Raw genomic sequence first — 21,844 nt, forward strand, 5'->3', positions numbered from 1 at the left:
CCAAGACGGATTGTCTTCCCTAGCCAGCCTGACAGTCTGGGAAGCCGGAGCCAGGCTCCCAGAACTGTTACAGGGGGACTAAAGGTTCAATCTTCTTCATCGTCCCCCCGGGGGGGGGTGGTTCGATGGCTAGCAGTACGGATTCCTTGCCGGGGGAGGACCCCCGGGGAGGAGATTGGCTCTGCTGTTTTTCCTGCCTTGCGACTGCGCAGCTCAACGCTGCCTGAGAGTGCTGTCTGACTGAGAGTGCTGAGGGCTGGTGTTTATACTCGACATTGCGCTTCGCCGTGACGCAATGTCGAGTTGCCGTCCACCGTCGTGCCGAGGGTGGGAGCGGCTGTGATAACCCAGAGAGAGAGGAAACTCTCTTTTTGAGAGTAAGTGGGCGCTAGCCCCCCGGAGGGGGCCAGCAGATGGTGAGACGGGGCAGGATCCGTCCCTATCCGATTTCCCAGCGATGTGGCTGGGGTAGGGCCCAATGGTAGCCTCGATCCCCCTGAGGTCTTCCCATGAGGGCCGCTTCTGCATTCGCCACGGCTGCTGATGGGGCGATGGTCTCCTCTTCGCTGTCTCTTCCAGGGGGCCGCCTGAGTGGGGGGCGCCAGAGCTGGAGGGTGTCGAAGAGGACCAGGGCTGCTGGGAAGCAGACGGTGCACGGGACTCGACGGCCGAGGCGGCAGAGTCGCAGCACGGGAGGACTGCTTCTTTACTGTCGAGAACTGTGGCTCGACAGTATCACCAACCAGCCCCCCCCCCCTTGCGAGACGGGTGTGTCGAGAAAGCGGACCTTCTCGGCGTTACTCATCTGCGCAGAGTTCGGCCAGAGGAGTTTCTCATGGACCATAAGTGAGACCATAAGAGCCCGAGGAATCGTTGGAGTCGGATGGCAGTACGTCACCCCCCGATGCTGCAAGAGACATCTCATCATCATGCATCGTGTCCGAATACGTGATTGAGGAGTAAGACGGTGGGACCGTCTCCTGGGGAACGGTCAGACGAGCGAGACGAGGTGCGAACGGTCCGTGAGCCAGTGGCTGGTGGATTAACACTCACAGTAATCCTCATATCACCCTAGCTGCTAGGGCCGTAGTCCTGCCACCACGGAACAGGGAGCAAACGAGGTGGTGGCTGAGTCCCGTGGGAACACAGCCACCCGTGATGCAACGTCTGAATCGTCACCGCCCGCAGTGCGGGCAGGACGTATCCACAACGTCTGCCCCAGCGTACTGGAAGCAGGCATCGTGTCCGTCCCCCTCCTCGATGAGTGTGTTGCACCCATGAGAACAGCGGGACATGCCACGCTGGAGAAATTTAGCTCTTTTAGAAAGGAAATTAGCTCGAACACCTCCGGAACTGCCGAGACGCCCAGGGGAGAGTCGCTGCAGGAAGGGACCGTCCGCTGCACCACGTCATAGATTCCAGCAGAAAAATGATCACCAAAGATCGTAGAGAAGCTCATCAGATGCGTAGGCTCTGAAGAACAAAAGGTGAATGAATGAGCATGCTGGCTTCCCTCTTATACCCGGACATCCGGGGAGGAGTCCGGCGTGCAAATTTCATTCGCCAATTTTCATTGGCCTTTTCTAAATACTCAGAAGATGATAGGTTCTCAAGACAAACCCCAATCTGTCGGTTCGACACAACGTCGAGAGACCGACAGAAAGGGAACTTTTCTTTCTTATCCCGAGAGCATTACCAATATTACATTATTTGCAGAGAGCTTCAGCCATCTTGTGAGGTCTTTGCTAAGTGCTGCAAATACTGGAACCAAGGTGTATAAAAATAATTGTTATACTATGCAATAATTGTGTCAGTTTACACACACAAAGAAAAGTTTAAGCTTTTAAAAAATGTACTGTATAAGCATAAAATGTATTTAAAATCCTTTTTGTGCTGTTTTCTAACGCTGGACTTAAATCAAGAGAGAAAACCTGCACTTTTCACAGGCATTTTATTTTCCAAGTAAGAGCAATATGGTGATGTCCAGCGATATGTTGATTATGACCCAAGTGCTGTATCATGATATTTATGGGTATTGTGAGGCTTCCACACAGTGCTGTGTTTTGTGCCTTTCATTGATCACAGATCCGCTTTAGAAATGGAGTTTGCTCTGTGTTTCAAATACAGAGACTAATGTGATCATTAACACTACAGTAATAAATGAAGTGATGATCTGAAGCAGTATGTGGCAGATGAAAAACTTTCTTTCTTTGTGGGGATGAGAAACCAACCTCTTTTGAAGCTGGACTGCACATTCATTACATAATCATGTTCAGTCTCACAATGTTACAGAAAGTGTAGTGCAGCTCAGAGAAATGCCATGGCTGTACAATGATGCACCTAAATATAGACCTACCTTTTTACCTCTTTTTTTTTTTAAAGAGCATTTTGCAAGATGCAAAGTTCTAATTCAAAGCATTTCTATATTGACATCACTGTATTGAACATATTTCAATAAGCCAACCCTGCTCCTGCGAGCGACCGTCCTGCGGAATGCAGCTCCAATCCTGTTTCAACACACCCGTCTGTCATTGTCCAGCCACCCTCATGGTTGGCTTGTATGGAGTGTACTTCCAAACATAGCAATGTTAAGCAAGACCGGTACAGTAGTTTTAGTAAATATTAAGTGTCTTTATGTTCGCACCTGTCACACCAATGAAACAACACTTCACTCTATAAACACACAGCTCAGTTTCACTCATCATCTGATGGGTTTTCATATAGCTCCTCTCATCTCTCCAGTCATCCTCCATCCTCTGTGTTGTTCACTTCACCCTGAGCTCTTACCTGGATCATAATTCCTCGCACAAACTGAGCCGTGTGCATCCACACCAATCTCATCCTGCATCTGCAAAGTAACATCCTGTTTTTTTATTCCAGGGTTTATTTCAGAAAAGGAACCATTATATTTCAAGGTAAGAATGAAACCGTGTTAATGTGTTCACTTATTATTTATTTATTTTTATTGTTATGTGTTTGCACAGTTGTAATGGGCCAGCATGGATGAAGTCCAGGGCCGGTTTTCTGTCCGAGTCCAGTCCTGGGACTCTGATTGTGCTTATGTAACATGTGTCAACAGAAAAGGACGAGGGCAGAAAGCTGACAAGTCACTGAAAATCAAAGATGGCAGTAAAAAATATTACATTCCCTCTCTCCCCACAGCTCAAAGTCAGGTGACCTGGAAATAAAAGGCGACGGAAAACACCGCGGCCCACTCGCTCGCCCCCGGCCTTCAGTCCTGCTCAACATCACAGCAGCATCATACCTGCTCAGACATCAAGCTTTCCTCTCCCGTCTCATCTTTATTCAGAAAACAGAAATCAGACAGAATACACATGCCATAGGTGCAGAAAAAACAGCAAACTACATCTGCTTTATTTACTTTCTGTTTCTGTGCCTTCCTGCTTCCCATGCCAGTGTCCTTTGTGAATTCCTCCATTCTGTCTAGTAGATTTTTTTTTTTTTTTTTTTTTAGATTTTTTTTTAGTAATCTAAAAAAAATTTTTTTTAGTTTTTTTTAGTAATTTTAGTAATTTTTTTAGTAAGTGTTCAGTTTAGTTTTTGTCTAGTGTTTGGTTAGTCTAGTGTTTAGTCAGTCTTCGTTTCTGTTTACCTGTGTTGTTGCTTTACCCCCTCGTGGGTTCTTGTTTTTTGTTTATTGTTTAAATAAAGTCTTTTGTGTTAACCCCTTCACCTCTGCCTGCCTGCAGTTGGGTTCTTCCCCTGTATTTCGTGACAAAATTGCCTATAACCAAGTATAACCTGGTGTTTTCTCTATCGTGTACCATACACACCTCATATCTAATGGTTTCATTGAATCTGTTGTGAGGGCAAATATTCATATAGAAACTGCACTGACATGTGTAAAATACACATCACTAACCCATCTGTCCATATCAGCCAAACGTCTTTAACATGTCATAAATGATCAAGATTGAGAATATATATATAAAAGTCCTGTAAATCCACACACACCGTTGCTTTAAAATACAACACTACGTGTAATGTATACATTTGACCTATTTCATATTTCAACCACAACCAAATTGCAAATTGCAGTTTGTTTTAGGTACAAGCAAATTACCTTAAGCAATAAAGATGATGTCACTGCCTCCCATCTGTCACATGACGCGTTTTCCCAGCTGAAAAGAACCCTGTACGAGAACAGAGCTAAACCCAAAATAGACACACACACTTGTCCTCGTATGGGCTACTTTTGACATGACCGCAAATGAAAACTAGAAAAATATTAAAGCAATAATGGGTCTGAAACCATCCAAATATTTCATTGTCATTGAACGCTTTTATTTGTGTACAATACAGTTCAGTTGTGCGCATCACTTCAGATCTAATAATACATACATCTTCACTTTGTGTTTCATTTGACATACAGATACACACATATTGCTTTGGTATACTGACAATCAAATAAATGAATTTATAAATGAAAGTAAAGCAAAACTTCCATAGTGGGCTACATGTAGGAGAAGAGAGCGAGAGGTTCATCTGTATTGATGAAAATCACTGCGGTCGTTCTTGATCTGCGAGTCTCTTTGCTTTGTTCTGCAGGTAACGGGCCTTTCCTTCTTCAAAACGCTCCTGCTCCTCCTCGCCATCCAACTACAAGGAAGAGAGAGGAGACGCGTGTCACATGATGTGATGATGGAAAAGTCTCACACACCACCCAATGAAACATTTGGATTCTGCCTTTCAGCTCAGTGCAGTTTGTCGTGTGTATGATGTGTATGTCTTTAGCTCTATTGAAGGGCTTTTGGCATGTATGAATTAAAGATTTTCTTTAAAATAATCCCAAATACAACAAGGCACAAAAATGTAATATTATATAACAACATACATATTACATATGGTCAGAAGGGAAACCAATCAAAATAATAAGCAACTCTCTTATTCTATTTACTTCTATCGTATGGACACAAAACCAGTGCAAGTCAATGGGGACCAACGGGTTTTCTGTTACCAGCATTCTTCAAAATATCTTCTTTTGTGTTCTACAGAAGAAAAAACTCATACAGGTTTAAAATGACAAGAGTAAACGATGAGAGAATTTTCATTCTGGGGGACTATCCCTTCAAAACCACATTGGAGGCTATTGTACTGTATATTGTAAGCAAAAAATCTTGTTTTACTTTGGCATTTTTGCTACGTCAACAACTAAAACCCATTTTTGTTTCAGAAGAGTTCTTGCAGATATTTGGAAGCGATGAAAGAGAGCGAGCTGTAGATCTGTCAGATGCACATGTTCTTCACAATTATTCTTATCGATGGCTATAAATCACCAGCTAGTCATGCGCAGCGGTAGCAAATAACGGCCGATCTCAGAAGACCAACACAATCACAGACATGAATGTTACATAAGCCCAGTGAATCCATTGAACATTACAGGACTGCTGATGTTCAGGCTGACAAACGGGAACTATGTGTTTCAGAAGACATCTGCAAGCTTTTTTAAATGGGCACAGCTACGTCTCCGCTGCTGCACTCGTAATGTCTTCTTTTATTATATTGCATGTGAGGGACTACATCTTCTGATGGCATTCAATGACAGCATTAAAATATCGTCTCCAGCCAGAGAAGAAAGCAAGCAGCTATGTGTTATTGGTGTCTGTGACCTTGAAGAATGTGGCGTCTGGCTCAGTCACTGTCCTATCGCTCTGGGCTCACAGAAAGACATCAGGCCACAGAAGCAAATGAAATGAAGCTGGAAGGGAATACAAGGCTTCCATCACATAGCCGCACGCTGAAAACACAACCAGCACTTTATCTAAAGCAAATCTACAAAACGCCCTTCTTATCATGTGTTTGGCAAGGATTCCCGTCATCTTCTATTGACATTTAAAAAAGTCACAAAAATGTATAAAAGAACAAAAAATAATCATAAAAGTAAATCGTGTGACACATGAGGACCAATGACATGTCAGTCTGAAAGTTTTCACCCTGTAGGTATTTTTGTTGATTCAACCAAGAAAATCAGAAGGTTTGAAATATAGTGTTTATACAACAGTTCTTTCTGGTTCTCGAATCTGATTGGCTGAGAGCCATGCGATATTCCACCAGTATCGTCATGGGAAGCACTTCACCGTTTGTATCACTCTGCCACTTAAGTTAAGTGGGACTTGTGTGTGGCACTTTCACATTCACAGTGCTCAGGAATGGCTTTTACAGTAAACAAGCACATGTTTATATTAAAAACAACGGAGAAGTACTGCAGTGCATTCTCCGTGAGTGTCCTTTTGCAGTCTCTGTCTCCTCTTTCATTCACTCGGATGTCCTGTCTCGTTATTTCTCACTAATCACTTCACTGAAGCAGCACTGAGCACATTTAAAAGACCCTGTCATAATTCTGCCTCATCATGTCAGGTCTTTCTTGGTCTAGTGGCAGGATCACGGCAGAGCCTCGTGTTTTGTGTGGAAAGAGGCATGCCATTGTTTGTTTTGACATAACATGCGCTCTCTCCAGTCTCGTCTATGTCCCCGCCCTCTTGTTTCCTTATTAGTATTTGTTAACGATTTCATGCCCCACACCTGTTCCTCTCTTGATTTGGTTCCCTATTTTATGCCCTTGTGTTTTCTGTCCTGTGCTGCTGCGTTGTGCTAGCTCCTTTATGGGCCTGTCTACCTTGTTCTCCTGATGTTTGCTGTTACCCTGCCTTTTGGATTATGCCCTGTGTTTTAGTTTGTTGACTTTGTTTTTGCCCCACGTGGCAAGTGTTTTGTTATCCCTTGTTTGAGTTCCAAATAAATGTTTTGTTGTCTACCTGGCTGCTTGCAATCGGGTTCTTCCCTTCCCTGTTCCTGAGAGACGTAATGGTTTGGAATTAGAAGCGGAGGTTTGTTTAACTGTTGTGCTGGGCTGGAATTTGTGGAGGAAGGAAGTAGTTCCTCTGTTCCTTTAAAAACAAAAGGTTTTAAAGATGTTGTTTTTTGATTTATCTATCTACACACTTGTGCCGTGGAATTGTTGTATGAATGCAATATCGCTCTGGTAGTCGTGTGATAGTGCTCTTATATCAGCACGGCTGTGATTAGGTCAGAGTCACAAGTACAGGAGGCAATCACACTCCTACTCCAGACATATTGCTTTAATAACTACTTTACCTACTGTATAAATCTAGTTTCACTATTCACAAAACATTTCCCGAACGTACACACATTTGTGCATTATTATTATTCCAATCAAAAAATGCCTGATTGTATCTTTAACAACATCCACCACAATCACATCGTGCTGATTTCTAATAAGTTTCTTTTCCAGAAAGAGAGTTCCAGCTTCAGATGCTCACGTGTGTTTACATGTATTTCACACATAAATCATGAAGTTTCACTTCACGTCATTTAACAACAAAAAGCATTGCTGAAATCACACAGTGTACTGGTGAAACAGTGTGTGTAGTGATGTAGTCGCCTCTCATGATTGGTCACTCATCTGTTGCCTGGTTACCAGTTTCTCTCTCTCTGTTTAAGCTTTCTGTTTGTGTGACGTAAACACAGTCAGAAATATCTCATCGTCCTCCATACTGTGAAAAGTATTTACATCTCATACCGTCTGTAAACTGTTAAAGCCACAGCTGAAGAGCTCTGTTATCAGACTCCAAAAAACATACAGTAGTTACTATACACAAAATGAGTTTGGTCTTGAAGTCAGACACATACTGTACGTCTCATTACAGTAAAACAAGCCGAACACTGCGACCTCATGAACGATCACACCCATCAAGCATCATGTATTCAGAAAAGTCAAAGATGTGATGTTGAAATGGAAGAAGTGTTCATTATTCAGTCAGCAGAATAAGAAGAGTTTCGAGGTTAACAGCAGTGTTCTAGCAAGCTGTGGAGGACTTTCATGTGGACGTTAGTCGACTTCAGATTTTGTTGAAAAATACACCATAAATAAAACATGAACACAATTACACTCTTACAGTCTAACAAGCAATTCTCCTTCAGAGCGTGAGAGAGAGGTTTAATGATGATTTCCATTTCATTTCTATTCTACACCTACATCATCAACTACATCAGATACTTTAGATATTTTGGAGAATGTTGATAATTAAACAACTGATAATTAAACAACAACTATCCGTTGTCTGAACACAAAACACAGAGACGTTTCTCAAAATATCATCTTTCGTGTTCCACTAAAGAAAGACTCATCTACAGGTTTACAACAACTTGAGGGGAATATGTAAGGGATCATGTACACCACAGGCAGCTGGTTGTTATCGCAAGAATAAACCCTGACATTAGACATTACATACACGCTTTATCCCGCTTATTACACGACAACTTATCTCATAAGTATGTTATTGAACATGACATTTTCATTTGATATAAGAAGCTCCTTTTTAACGAATACAGACTTAAGAAAACCCGTTTACTTTACGTTTTTGTTCAAATGTCAGGAACAGACAATTTGGTTTCATCATTTGTAAATATAATGTGATATAAGTTATTAAAAGCCAATCAGAATCAAGTGTTGCAGAGCGCAGTGTAACAAATGATGACAGAATTGTGATGTTTAGCTGAACTAACGTAAAACATGATGTTTTGGTAAATAAGAGAGTTAATCCAGTAATACTGGGATATTTTATGAGGAGTTGAAGCATCAGTGATGTTCCTGAAGATACAGGCAGTTTCTTCATTATCATGAGAAACACACACACACACACACACACACACACACAAGCTGTTTCTATAAATAAATCTGGATATCATGCTGCAAAGCCAGCGGTTGCTACGGTAACACGGCATGTTTTGTGTGGCCTGGACCAGCCGAGTGTTTGTCAAAGCATTAATGAGTTCAGATAGACTGTACTGAATTATCCGCTCAATCAACACTTTTCTCTTGGGTTCATATAAACAATGATATCACATTTTGTGACGTTAATGTCTAAAAGAAAAAAGATATTTCCTATTGAAAATGGAAGGAAGGGGTTTGTTTTGTAGTGCAGGATGAACAGCAATCAGGTCACATTGCTGGTTTGAAAAGGCAAACCCCTGAAGGGTCGGGCAATCCCTATAGCTTTCATTCCGCTCTTCTGAACACTCTTCACCCCCCCCGTCCCACGTCCATGTATCCATTCTGCAGGAGCTAAAGTGGAGACTCTAAAAATAGACATGAAATATCTTTCACCGCAGGAGAATAAAAAACACCTGAAGTCAGAAATAGTTCCTTCATATACTATTTCTGTTCTGAAAGAGAAGAACATTATGACTGATGCTCTTGCAGCTTTCATTTGCCTTTCTATTTCTGGAATGAAGACCATTATTCTCCATTACGATGTTTCTAATGGACCTTAAACCATTATGACTGGCTGAAATACCTTCTTTCTTTTACATGTTTGCAGGCTGGAGGCAACTAACTCTGTGTACTGGTCACTGGAAGAACCTCTTGTCAAAGGAGCTCGTATGGATATTGCAGGGGATAATGTTCCAGGACTCGCGCAAATGTTATGTGCCTCCAAATCTGTGACCTTGAGGCATCCAGTTAATGTTGCTGGACCTGAGCTGAGTAATATAGACGCAGTAGTCACCTTGCTATGTCAAACATCAACACGCCACACACGAACCATAGTAGAGATGTGAAAGTCAAAACTGACAAGTGAGGAACTGTCTTTAATAAAGGATTTCAAGAGTGAAGGACCCTTTTCCAAAACTGGGGATTACGCCAGACTTGAAAGAAATGTCAGGTTCTTTACTGGATCTGGATGGATTGGACCATTATGAAGTAGACGGGAAAACCGGGAGGATGGGATAAAAAATGGGAGGATGGGATAAAAGAGAAAATAAAACCGGTATGGAGGGTTCTGTATAAACCCCCATTGACCATCTGGTGACCTTATACAGTATATGGTGAACTAATATTGCATGGGCTGTGGCTGTTAGCGCTTTTGTTTTACTCATTACTCCAAGTGTTGATGATGAATGTGTTTTTTTGTGGTTCCAGTGAAACTATTTTTCATTGTTTTTTAGCTTCAAATGCTGTTCAGTCTTTTGGATTTGCTGTGTGGGAGTTGTCTGTCTGGTAAAACCAAAAGCAGAGGATTAAATATCATCTGATTCATTTTACGAGGGTTAGCCAAAGGGAAGGTGGTAGGTGGCTAAGTCCATAGGGCTGTGGAGGTGACGATTGAGGGAGGAGGCAGGGAAGAGTCCAGTGCAGGATGAGCAGGATGACCCAGAGACCAACCAGGAGGAGGCCCCAGGGCGGAGTCGAGGGAGGGAGGAGCCATGGTGGAGGGCAGAGAGCTGACACCCTGGGGACGAGCGACGGAGACGATGAGGGAGGAGTCCAGGGTGGAGCCACGCAGACGGAGAGCCAGGGTGACACCGAGGTTCCAGAGGGACGAGGCGGGGATCCGGAAGACCGCGGCGAAGCCAGAGTGACCGAGGATGAAGGTGGAGCTGGAGGCAAGGAGGAGCCTGACAGAGCCGAAGGGGCAGAGAGATAAGGCGTAGCAGAAGGAGAGGAGCCCCGAGCCCACGGATGGTCGATGAGTGACCAAGGAGGAGCCGGAGGGACGAGGGAGCCTGCTGAAGCCGGAGGGCTGACAGTCCACGGTGAAGGCGAGGGAGGTAGGAGCCGAGGTGTAGCCGCTGGGTCGGAGGACCGAGGTGGAGTCTGGGTCTCGACGGCTGAGGGTCGAGACATGGGATACTGTCCTTCAGGGGTAGTTGGCCGCTGGAGACCCAGAGGCTCATCCGACCCAACGGCGCTGGCACGCAGAGGATGAGCTAAGGGGTCACCGGTCGCCAACACCTCCAGGGCTGACTCTCTGGCTGATGGAGGCAGAAGAGGCTGAGGAGGCAGAGGAGGCAGAGTAGGCAGAGGGAGGGAGGGAGGGCGGGAGCTTCCTGGGGAATGGTGAGGGGAAATTGGCTGCTGAGGGAGGGCTGGGCGTTACCAGCGGGGGCATGGACAGGCTGGGCGGGACCGGCGGGGAAGGGAGCAGCCAAAAGTCTATCTCATTAGTCCAGTCAAATAGTCCAGAGGAATCTTGCAGCTCACCCTCAGCGGCGGGAGTATGGGTGGGACTTCCCTCTAAGCCCTCGAAGTTCACCAGAACTCCCACGGTGGCAGACGATGTTGCCAGCTCACCCACCTGATCAATCTCGCCTCGGGGCTCTAGCTCCAGGGCGGCTGTAGGCTCGGTCGCTCGGTCCCGTGCTGGCATCGGTGTCACGGCGGGCTCAGGCTCTCCGTCCGCGGTGACGTCAGATGATCGCTCTGTGCTGAAGGGTGGTGGCTGGCTGGTCTCTGGTTCGGGGCGGGATCCGGGGGTTTCGGAACACTGGACTGCAGAGAATCGAGGCGTGCCTTCCGGGTGAGCCGAAACAACCACGCCATTTACAGCCAGGACCGGAGGACAAACGTACCCGCTCCCATCGCCCTCCCCGATGCAGAATTCACACCCCATTGCCTGGAGGACTCTGTTAATAAAGCCCTCCAGAGGGTATTCATCCGCGTCGGGAAGCATAATGAGAGCGAGCAGCTCATCATCCAGTCCCGACAGAAATAAATGGTTACAGTCGGGGTCACTCCAACTCACCAGCGAGCACGCCTTGAAGAAGTCTTCCGCATACCTCTCCAGAGACATGCCGTCCTGGCAGAGCTGCAGCAATTGGGTCTCTGGAGAGAATATGTCGTCGTCCAGGTCCGAATAGGGGTCAGTGAAGGGTTCTAGGATGGTGAAGGGGTCCGGTGATGAGTATGGTGTGAACATCACGTTGTTTGTGGGTCAGGTCTCCTGTAACGAGACACACAGGATACAAACACGAAGGACACCAACGTAACTAAATCCACTTTATAAAGCAACAAAGGAACATGCACAGGAAACTTGAGACAGGAAACATCCACGGGAATAAGGAACAGGTAAAAATCCACAGGAACAGTAAACAAGGAACATCCACGAGTACAATAAACAATATACATCCACGGGAGTCAGAGGTAAGTATCTCGGTAACAGAAACAACTAGACCTGACGATGATGAATGGGAGAGTGCTGGTTATATGTGGTGTGGATGATTGCGTGCAGGTGTGACTGTAATCAATGATGGTGAGCGAGTGCACAAAGTTCTGGGAAGTGGAGTCCATAACTAAAAGTCCGGTGAGAGAGTGCGGGGAAGAGTTTGAAGAGGCGCTGGTGCACGGGGCGTGGTCGGAGCTGATACTGCGGGTGTTACACCGTCATTTTCACCCGTCTGATCAAAACTTCTCCTGTAAACCTCAATAACAGCTTTAACTTGTTTTCAACCTGGCAAATGACTATAATATAACGGGAATAATCCACGGCTAGCCGTGCTTTAAATGAGTTTAATGCATTTCGCGTTGGGTGGTTCTTCGCCTCCACGTCGTGCAGCCATGGATTTTACCCTACATATTCAAACCAAATAGCCCTGCATGAGATTGGCCAACAGAATTTGATTTCAATGATTTTACGTGAGATTATATTTGTGTTTTTTAACTCTTTAAAACCGACGGGAGCGTGGCGTGTCTCTGTTCAAGAGCCAATAAAAACGGAATCCAAATGGGTAGCAGAATAATTCTTTTTGCATACAAAATGACAGAAATTACACTTTCAGATCAAGCCTACAACACGATCCTGTTGCGTTGTTTTCGCCCTCTAATGAGTCTGCACAAATTGTGTAAAAATCTATAACAAAAAACTGTAAAAATGCATCGCACGTCTTTGCGCACATGTTCTATAGATCTAAGGTTACTAGTGGTTGCGTGGTTACCTTTTCCTACGACTCCTATGTCGTAATCACGTTCTGTGCACTATGACCCTAAGGTTTGTCGCATGTGGTGACATCACAAGCCGCGACATTGGATCTCCGTTTGCGGTATGCTGTATGTTCTACTCGTCGTTGCGTCTCTTTATCATTACAGTCCGTTGCTTGATCATTCCTTTCACACATGCACATTTACAAACGCAAGTGCAAACACACACACTTGGATGCGTAACGTTATGACTGCACGGAAAAAGAAGTATACGAGGTTTTGGAGCTACTACTCGAAGATGAACTTTCCGACTGCTCATCTGCTCCAGTTTCAATCAATTTCCATTCATGTGCGAGGCCTGCCAAGTGCCCCTCTGTGTTATTATGGACAGGAACTGCCACAAGTCTCATCACAGCTAGGCTGTGTATATGTAGCGGTGTCTTTCAGCATGTTTAGGTTTGTTTTGGGTTATTTATGTTTTATTTATTTATTTATCTTTTTGACCCCACAAATTCAAATGCACTCCATTTATGTGTGAAACATGTCAAGAGCCCTTGTGTGTTATTCTGGTCAGGAACTGTCACAAGTGTCATCACAGCCTTTTTGCATCTATAGTTCTGATAAAGTACAGATATTAGGGTAATTTATTATTTTACATGGTCTGTTTAAGCTGTTCAATCAACATTGCTCTCAAAAGCAGTATTTTATCTGTTTTACTTCACAACGCACTGTTTACAAAAATGATTATATCTCACAAACTATTTTATGTAAACAGTCCAAATAAATTGTATGTGATTTTGAAGTGTTTGATGCAAGTTTTTACATTCACAAGTTTGAGGTTGATATTTGTAATAAATCTGTATTTAGTCAAATATATTGGGTGAAAAAAACAATTTTCCTTTTTTGGGGGGGTTTATTGCACTTTTGACCTGTTTACCTAGTTACTATGGATCAATTACATACATAGCCTTCAAATTGGGGGTGTAAGGATTGTATTGATGTATGGCATGTGAAAATACTCAAAAGCATAACAGCACAGCATGTAAAAATACTAAAATGTACTCTAGCGGAATTGTTCAATGGCAGGTCATAAAGGGTTAATAAAGAAATGCCAAATGTACATCTGATTCTTGTATGAGGCATCCATCATCTAACACTGTATATGTCAACATGAATTTTTTTTTTTATTAACTTAAAGTATCCAGTATGTGTGGGATGTTCAGTGCCGCTAACACAATGATTTACCAACTGAACGATAGGAACAAATAACTATAATGATTTATGGCAAAAAATAAAATGGATGAAATCTGCAGATACAAGGTTTCAAAAGGCCAGTAGAGACATGATATCTCACACTGTTTGTGACATTACTCAAATATGAAGAGTCAGTGAATATCATACAAAACAGAACACAGTGAGCAGTGCAATGCTAGAAACAATAATGCATGAGAATAAAGAAACATCTGTGACCTGACCTGAAATATCCCAAGAGAAAACTAAAATGCGCCAAGAACTCTCTGGAGGGACTTACTGGAATGGCAGATGTGGAGGATATGAGCTGACATCCAGTACATCTGCCACAACATCAACAGAGAAGATTCAAGAAGAAAAACCTCCCGTCCCATTTCTAGTGTGCTCATGGAAGCAGAAGTCATATCAGTTTGAACATCAGTGCTGGAAATTCTCGCTGTTTTTTCTATTTTTAAGGGACAGATGCAGAAAGATCTCATTCTTGTCAGTGTACGGTGATAAAAGTTGGACATCCTCGACATTTTTATTTCCCCGTGAAATTCCCTCCCTGGTTCTTGACTTGAACACAAAAATGAAAAGCAAGATAACAGTTGGATGTCATTTTTCGGAATGTAACACGATCAGGTGTTTTTCCTACATTTGTCAGCAGTGTTAGTGCTTATTATTCTATTCAGACATACAGTACAAGACTGATACAAGTCTGATGGGATTGTGCCATGCTTTCCTACTCCTCTAATCTGCCCTGATCTGATCCGTTCAGTGAGAAAAGCAAAAGTTCTCAAAAAGACGTTGTGTATGGTTCACCTTCAGCGGCGGGACGGCCAGCGGTTTGTTGTCCTTGTCGAGGGAGATGTAAGTGAAGAAAGCTGTGACGCTGCGATATTTGCCCTTCTCGGCCTCCACCAGTGAATCAGCATCCACGAAAACCTCGATCTCCATTGATTTATTACTGGTGAAGGTCATTCGGCCCGAGACGGTGATCACACAGCCTGCAGAGGACACACAAAGACATGAATCGCATTTACACGGCCTACACGTGTCTGACGGTCTAATGTGATGAATCGAGCGTCTGCTGTGTCATTTCTCTTCCTGTTACATGTAAATGATCATGCTGTATATGCTCATGTAGAGAAGAGCTGTACGAAAGGATCGAAAACCCCGGCAAAATATTTAAAAGCACATTATAACGGTGAAGTATCACTTTAAGCAGTAAGACTTAGAACTCTGCTCAACCAATCAGAATCAAGGACCAGAATTGACCATTTTATAACATTGTTTCTAACACGTACACACATGTTGGAGTTCTACTGAACCTCTCAGTATTAAGCATCGTTTATAAAACGTTCAGTTCGGGTCCTTGATTCTGATTGGTTGAGCCGAGTTCTAAGCCGTTATAAGATACCCCGATTTATAACGGCTGACCACATTACATAAACTAAATATCACTTTATTTACTTTATTTTATGAAACCTTGCTAAGCATATGGAATAAGCGTTTTATAAAAGCAATAAGCCCCGTGAAGCAGTGGGTTACAGAGCATTTTATAACAGCTAAGAGGGTTTTAATGACTCCTCTTCGTGTCGTACCACAACACCCTTAGCTGTTATAAAATGCACTGTAACCCACTGCTTCTTGGGGCTTATTGCTTTAATCTATTTCAGTTTTATTAGATATTATATGAATCATTTATTGTATAATAATCATATTTAATAAACAATTTGTTGAATGGGTCGCGTTAAGTTTAGTCAAGTAAAGGTTCTTCTACAGGTCACCCAAAATAATACTGGCTGGACATATTTTTAACTTGCTCGCTAATGTCATTTACTTGTTATCAGAAATAATCTACAGGGACATTAGATTGTTTGTAGATGTGTACTGGAAGGCCACAAAAGCTGCGCAGTAACGTTTGTTATAATTAGTTATAGTTCTTGTGTGTACGTGTGTGCGCGTGTCCTCTAAACAAACCGTCTGCTGTCTGTGATGTACAGTTCAATTCAATTCAATTCAATTTTATTTATATAGCGCTTTTCACAATGTGCATTGTTCGAAAGCAGCTTTACAGGAGCAAATAAGAAAAACACAGAAAGGTAAAACACAGCACAGTGCATGGTGTTTATAGACCAAGCAAGATCATTATAATAAATAATATCTAATAAATAAATGAATAAATAAATAAATGCAGTCTCCCGGTGAGCAAGCCAACACTGCACTGCTCTGCTGTGGCGAGGAACCCAAACTCCAATGATGAATAATGGAGAAAAAAAAACCTCGGGAGAAACCAGGCTCAGCCGGGAGGGCCAGATCTCCACTGACGTGTCATAGCTGCACTCAGTGACCCCGACCAAAGCCACCGAGCAACATCCACGAAGAACAGGGAGAGCCCACGAGCCGCGACCCATGAAGCCCCACCCGCCGAAACCGTGCAGGTCCAACCCGGTCCCATTCCTCGATCAACAGCAGACAACAGAGGAACAACCAGGGAAAAGTAGTAATGGCATAATTAACTTTATTCCTCTGTTGTCCGACATCGACCACAAAACAAGACCAACCAGACCAGACCCACACAGTCCCAACAAATGAAACGCCCCTAACCACAACCAACAAGCCCCCCCACTCCCTACAACACCTACCCAGCTACCTCCAATCAAAGCCACTGAGTGCAGCCATAACTTCAAACTGCTGTCATGTGATGTAAGTTTAGTATTAAATACCAAGTATTGTAAATTTAGCATTTATGTGACAAGTAGTCCATCTTTGCTCTCGGTTGGGGATGGAATTGTCTGAGCTGGGCCGGCCAGATGGTCGTGGTGATGGAATTGCCTTGGATGGAGCTGGGATGGTCAGTCAGTCCGCAGGCTCTCGCAGGAGGATGGCACGGGATTTTCCGATGTAGCTGGCGTAATCTCTAGTTGTGGATGGGCATATGACGTTCATCTGGGCCTGGCGGAATCTCTCCCTACCTCGGGATGGGCATCCCGAGGCGAGGGCAGAAAGAGAATAATTAGCGTAGCTGCTGTTCATTAGCTATGTATTAGTGAATGCTTGGCTGAAAAGATGTGTCTTTAATCTAGATTTAAATTGATAAATAATAGTATCGGGGAGGCTATTCCAGAGTTTAGGTGCTACGTATGAGAAAGCTCTGCCCCCTTTGGTGGATTTAGTTATTCTAGGTGTTATCAAAAGTCTGGAGTTTTGAGATCTTAGAGAGCGTGATGGGTTGTAGTGTGGTAGAAGCTCTGTTATGTAGGTAGGGGCTAAACCGTTTAAGGCTTTATAAGTAATTAAAAGAACTTTAAAGTCAATACGATACTTAATGGGTAACCAGTGAAGGGTTGATAACATTGGGGTTATGTGATCGTATTTTCTGGACCTGGTTAGAACTCTGGCACGTTGTGTCGAACCGACAGAATGGGGTTTGTCTTGAGAACCTATCATCTTCTGAGTATTTAGAAAAGGCCAATGAAAATTGGCGAATGAAATTTGCATGCCGGGCTCCTCCCCGGATGTCCGGGTATAAGAGGGAAGCCGGCGTGCTCATTCATTCACCTTTGGTCTGAGGAGCCTAAAGCATCCTCCCCCGACTGCTGGGGTGGGCGGCCAGTGTTGTGGCATGAGGGACACAATGTCTCGTTCCTTCCATCAGGGAACCGAGGTTACATTCGTAACCAAGACGTTCCCTTTCTGTCGGTCTCTCGATGTTGTGTCGAACCGACAGAATGGGGTTCCTATGGAAAACGCCACAGCACTGAGCCGCATCACAATCTCTGCGGAGCGACGTTGACTGGCCTGGGCGAGTCAGACGAACACGCTAACGCGAAATTATGACCCTCCAGTGGAGAGGAAGGGGGACCCAGAGCTTTACACAAAGTTGGGAAGCCCCTGTCACCGGCCGTCACGGGCAGAGGCCTAGTTCTCTAAATGGCGAGAAGCCGCCCGGCACCGTACGGGCCACTGGGTAAGCATTATTCCCCCCCGGGGAAAAAACACTGCAGAGGCCACTACCTACCGTAGGGAGGAATTAGTGGAGACACCACATGTTCTCACCATCAGGGGAGAACTCATGGGAAGAATGTGCAGACTGCAAGAGTTAACCGCAAGGTGGGAGTCCACCTGGGGAGGTCATGGGTTGCCAAGGTGGGAACCATTCATGAGGATACATCAGACGGAACAGCCCATGGAGGGGGGGTTACCACGTCTGGAGCAAAAGGTCCGGTTAGAGCCATCTGGGAGATAACTCAACTGTTCCCCGGCCTAAGGGGGCAGGGCTGCTCTGCCCAGCCTGTCCCCTGGAAGGGTGCTTAGTGATGGATGGAATGCCTGTTCTTTACCCAGTGGGGGAAAGAGGGGAGGCGTAATAGCCGCTGATCCCCCTAAGGAAGGGGGAAGGGCTTTCGCAGGCGTACCCCCTACCGGCTGCCGGTCCTACACCTTGCCAGGATGCGGGCTGACACCGGTTCCGTGCGTAGGGATTAGAACCTCACGGAGTTGTTGGGCATAGCCCAACCCGCAGCTCTGCAGATGTCTGCCAGAGAGGCGCCCTGAGCCAGTGCCCATGAGGGGTGTGCCTCACTCCCAACAGGCAGGGGCGAATAGAGATCGGTATGCGCTAACGAGGGCATCCACGATCCAGTGCGCCAGCCTCTGTTTGGAGACAGCCCTCCCTTCTGCTGACCTCCGAAACAGACAAAGAGCTGCTCAGAGCTTCTGGGCTCTGCGTGCAGTCCAAGTAGAGGCGCAGTGCGCGTACTGGACACGACACGGATAGGTTGGGTCTTCCTCCCCGGTGGGGAGCGCCTGCAGGTTCACCACCTGGTCTCTCGGGAGAGTGGTGGGAACTCTTGGGCACGTAGCCGGGGGGGGTCTCAAGATAACGTGAGAATCCCGGCCCCGAGTTCTAGGCAATCTGTGGACACGGAGGGTGCTTGTAGATCCCCTACCCTCTTTGAGGTGAGCAGCCATGCGGAAAGCTGTCTTTATGAAGACTGAGAAAGAGCGGCAACCCCGAGAGGCTCGAAGGGGGCGGGGCCTCTTGAGGCCCGCCACCTAGGTCGCAAGAGGGTATGGAGCGCGGATAAGGTGGTCACCCTCTCACGCCCCTTAGGAACCTAATGACCAGGTCTGCTGTCCCAGAGGCTACCCAGCACTTGGGTCATGATGAGCGGCCGTAGCGGCTACATACATTCCCAGTGTGGAGGGGGAGAGGTTACTCCCCGTCTCTCTTGAGGAAGGGACAGCTCGTACCCGACCGAGCAACTCCGCGGGTCTTCTCGCCGAGAAGAGCAGCCCCAGGAAGAGAAGAGGCGCCAACTATGGGCGTATAGCCGCCCGTGGCCGAAGCCCTAGCCTGAGTGACGTCCCAACCAGACCGGGGGTGGTCACTCAGGATCTCCTCGTCCCGTCCAGACATGGAGGAGACCAGGTTTTGCCTGGGATGCCGTAACGTGCCCCTTCCCCTGGGGAAGCAGTTCGCCAGGGGGAGCGGCCAGGGGGAGTTGTTGTCAGATCCTAGCTCCGAGAACAGTCCTGGTTAGGCCAAAAGGGGCGTAACTAGTACCACTTGATGCTCCTCTTCCCTGGCCTTGCACAGGACCTGTGCACTGAGGCTCACTGGGGGGAAGCGTACTTCCGCTTGTCCCGCGGCCAGCTGTGCGCAAGGGCATCCGTGCCAAGGGTTGCCTCGGACAGGGAGTACCAAAGCGGACAATGGGTGGAGTCCGGGGAGGCAACAGGACCACCTGTGCCTGGCCGAACCTCTCCCAAATGAGCCGGCTGCGCGGGGATGGAGTCGCCACTCTCCGCGAGGCGTCAACTGACGAGAGAGCGCATCGGCTGTTTGGTTCAGGACGCCTGGGATGTGTGTGGCTCGCAGGGAACTGATCACCTGCTGACTCCAGAGGAGGAGGCGCCGGGCGAGTCATGTTAGCTGCCGTGAGCGAATGATATACGCCACAGCAGCTGTGCTGTCCGACCGGACCAGCACGTGCTTGCCCTGCACGAGAGGTAGTAGCCTCCTTAATGCAAGTAGCACAACCAAAAACTCTAGGCAGTTGAAATGCCAAAGCAGGCGGGAGCCCGTCCACCGCCCCGACACTGCTTGCCCGTTGCACACGGCACCCCAACCCTGCAGGGAGGCATCCCAAAGGGGACCCCTGTCCGCAAGAAGGTCATGGATAACTCTTACAACAATTATACCTATATTTGTGTCCACACCAGCAGACGATAATGTATAGAATCCAGGTAACTCGCACGATGCAGTAGGCTACTGAAAGTAAACTTTTAAATATGAGTTGAGTACAGAAAAGAATAACAGTCCATCAGTGTCTTAATATTTATTTGTGTTAAACACAACAAACACAGTACAACTGTTGCTTTACGACTTCATTGCTGAAAACATCTTTACTTTAAAATGTCACTGCAAATGCTGCTCTCTGAAGGCTGAAGGTGCGCTCATCACATCACAGGGACACAAATCTTATCTTGCCAGCTTGCTCATACATGTAACATGTAAGTAATATATCAATAAGTATTGACATCTCATTTCATGACATCTACACCTATCAGACACAGAAACCAAGTGTGTATAGTAAAGATAAACTGAGAGCGTATACATAGATGCCTGCGTGTACTAACAGTGGCAAACGTTAGCAAATGCATTTACTTGAACACAAACCTGACACAGAACATGAGCGTTCTCACTGTTCCCTCTCCCTTTATACTAATGCACTTGTGACAACTAAGATAGAGAGATGACAAACACTTTCCTTTATGTTTAGTTTCTGGCTGATAGTTAACTGCTAGTTGTATAAGTTAACTTTCAGAGTTAGCTAGCATACCCTATGTGTTCAAAAGTTAACGCTACGTGAGAAATAACCTTGTTCCCCAGTTTCTGATTTGGGCATTCGTGAGATATTTTTAGACACATACCCAAATCATAATCCACACCAACAAAAAACAGTCGTTTTTTAATCTTAAAGCCCCCCTAATCCGGAAAATGCACTTTAACATGTTATTATAACCTAAATTTGAGTGGAATTATACAAATCCATCCATTCTGTTCTTCGTAATCTCATATAAACCACAACAGCCACACTAAACAGGCTGTTGGCGATCTCCAAGAAAAGTGATGTCACTCTGATAACGCCCGGCCCATGACCGCTCACAGACTCCGCCTTCCCTGTTGAAAAAAACAGCATATGCTTGATAAGGTATGTTTTGATGCTGGTTTGACCAGCTTTAACCAGCTAAGGGCCAGCACAAACCAGCATCAAAACATACCAGACCAGCATATGCTGTTTTTTTCAACAGGGTTATGAGCGTAGATTCCACCTTCCGCCAGAGACACGCTGTCTGCCATTTTCACGTAAGAGCAGTTGAAGCAGGTGACAAGAATGTCTCCAACATAGAAGTCTTTTACTCCCGACATCTGAGCCTCTGAAGACACTGTGGATTAATTTTATTTCTCAACAGAATGTGCAGAAGACATCAGGTGAAGTCACATTACGCCGGGATGCTTCACAAACGAATGTTCGTAAAATGCTGTATTCATAATGGGTCATGTTTTCCGTTTTTATAGATATGATGCGTTTATCATGTTAACTGTCACTTATAAGAGCAATGTGCCGGATTTAAAGACGTAACGCGTTTGTGCATTCACTCAGAAAACAGTGTGCTCAGTTTTTAAACAAATAACGCGTTTGTCTTGTGTACTCTCACTTATACAAAACAATGTGTTTGGTTTTGAAAGATGAGACAGTGTTTCTCATTCGCTTAATGACCATTCTCTTCAGTTTTGCTGTTGGAAGCACCGACTCGCAGAGCCATGCTCTTTCTGCTGGAAAGGGGGCGGAGACCAGCAGC

At 45.4% G+C, this 21,844-nt stretch overlaps 1 protein-coding gene across 3 annotated transcripts in view; it reads right to left on the bottom strand.

Annotated features, from left to right (window-relative positions):
* Positions 1-4,270: 4,270 nt before the first annotated feature.
* Positions 4,271-21,844, bottom strand: part of acot7 (acyl-CoA thioesterase 7) — a 61,362-nt gene continuing 43,788 nt past the window's right edge. For 2 of the 3 annotated variants that reach the window (XM_057326848.1, XM_057326849.1), the window contains 2 exons: positions 14,792-14,976; positions 4,272-4,620 (listed from right to left, as the gene is read on the bottom strand). In XM_057326848.1, coding sequence (XP_057182831.1) covers positions 4,522-4,620; positions 14,792-14,976 — 284 coding nt within the window. In that variant the 3' untranslated portion in view covers positions 4,272-4,521. Of the gene's footprint in view, positions 4,621-14,791; positions 14,977-21,844 lie in introns of all 3 variants that reach the window. The other variant, XM_057326847.1, reaches the window with a different exon arrangement.

Source organism: Triplophysa rosa, unplaced genomic scaffold, assembly GCF_024868665.1.
Source record: "Triplophysa rosa unplaced genomic scaffold, Trosa_1v2 scaffold139_ERROPOS793776, whole genome shotgun sequence".
NCBI lineage: Eukaryota > Metazoa > Chordata > Actinopteri > Cypriniformes > Nemacheilidae > Triplophysa > Triplophysa rosa.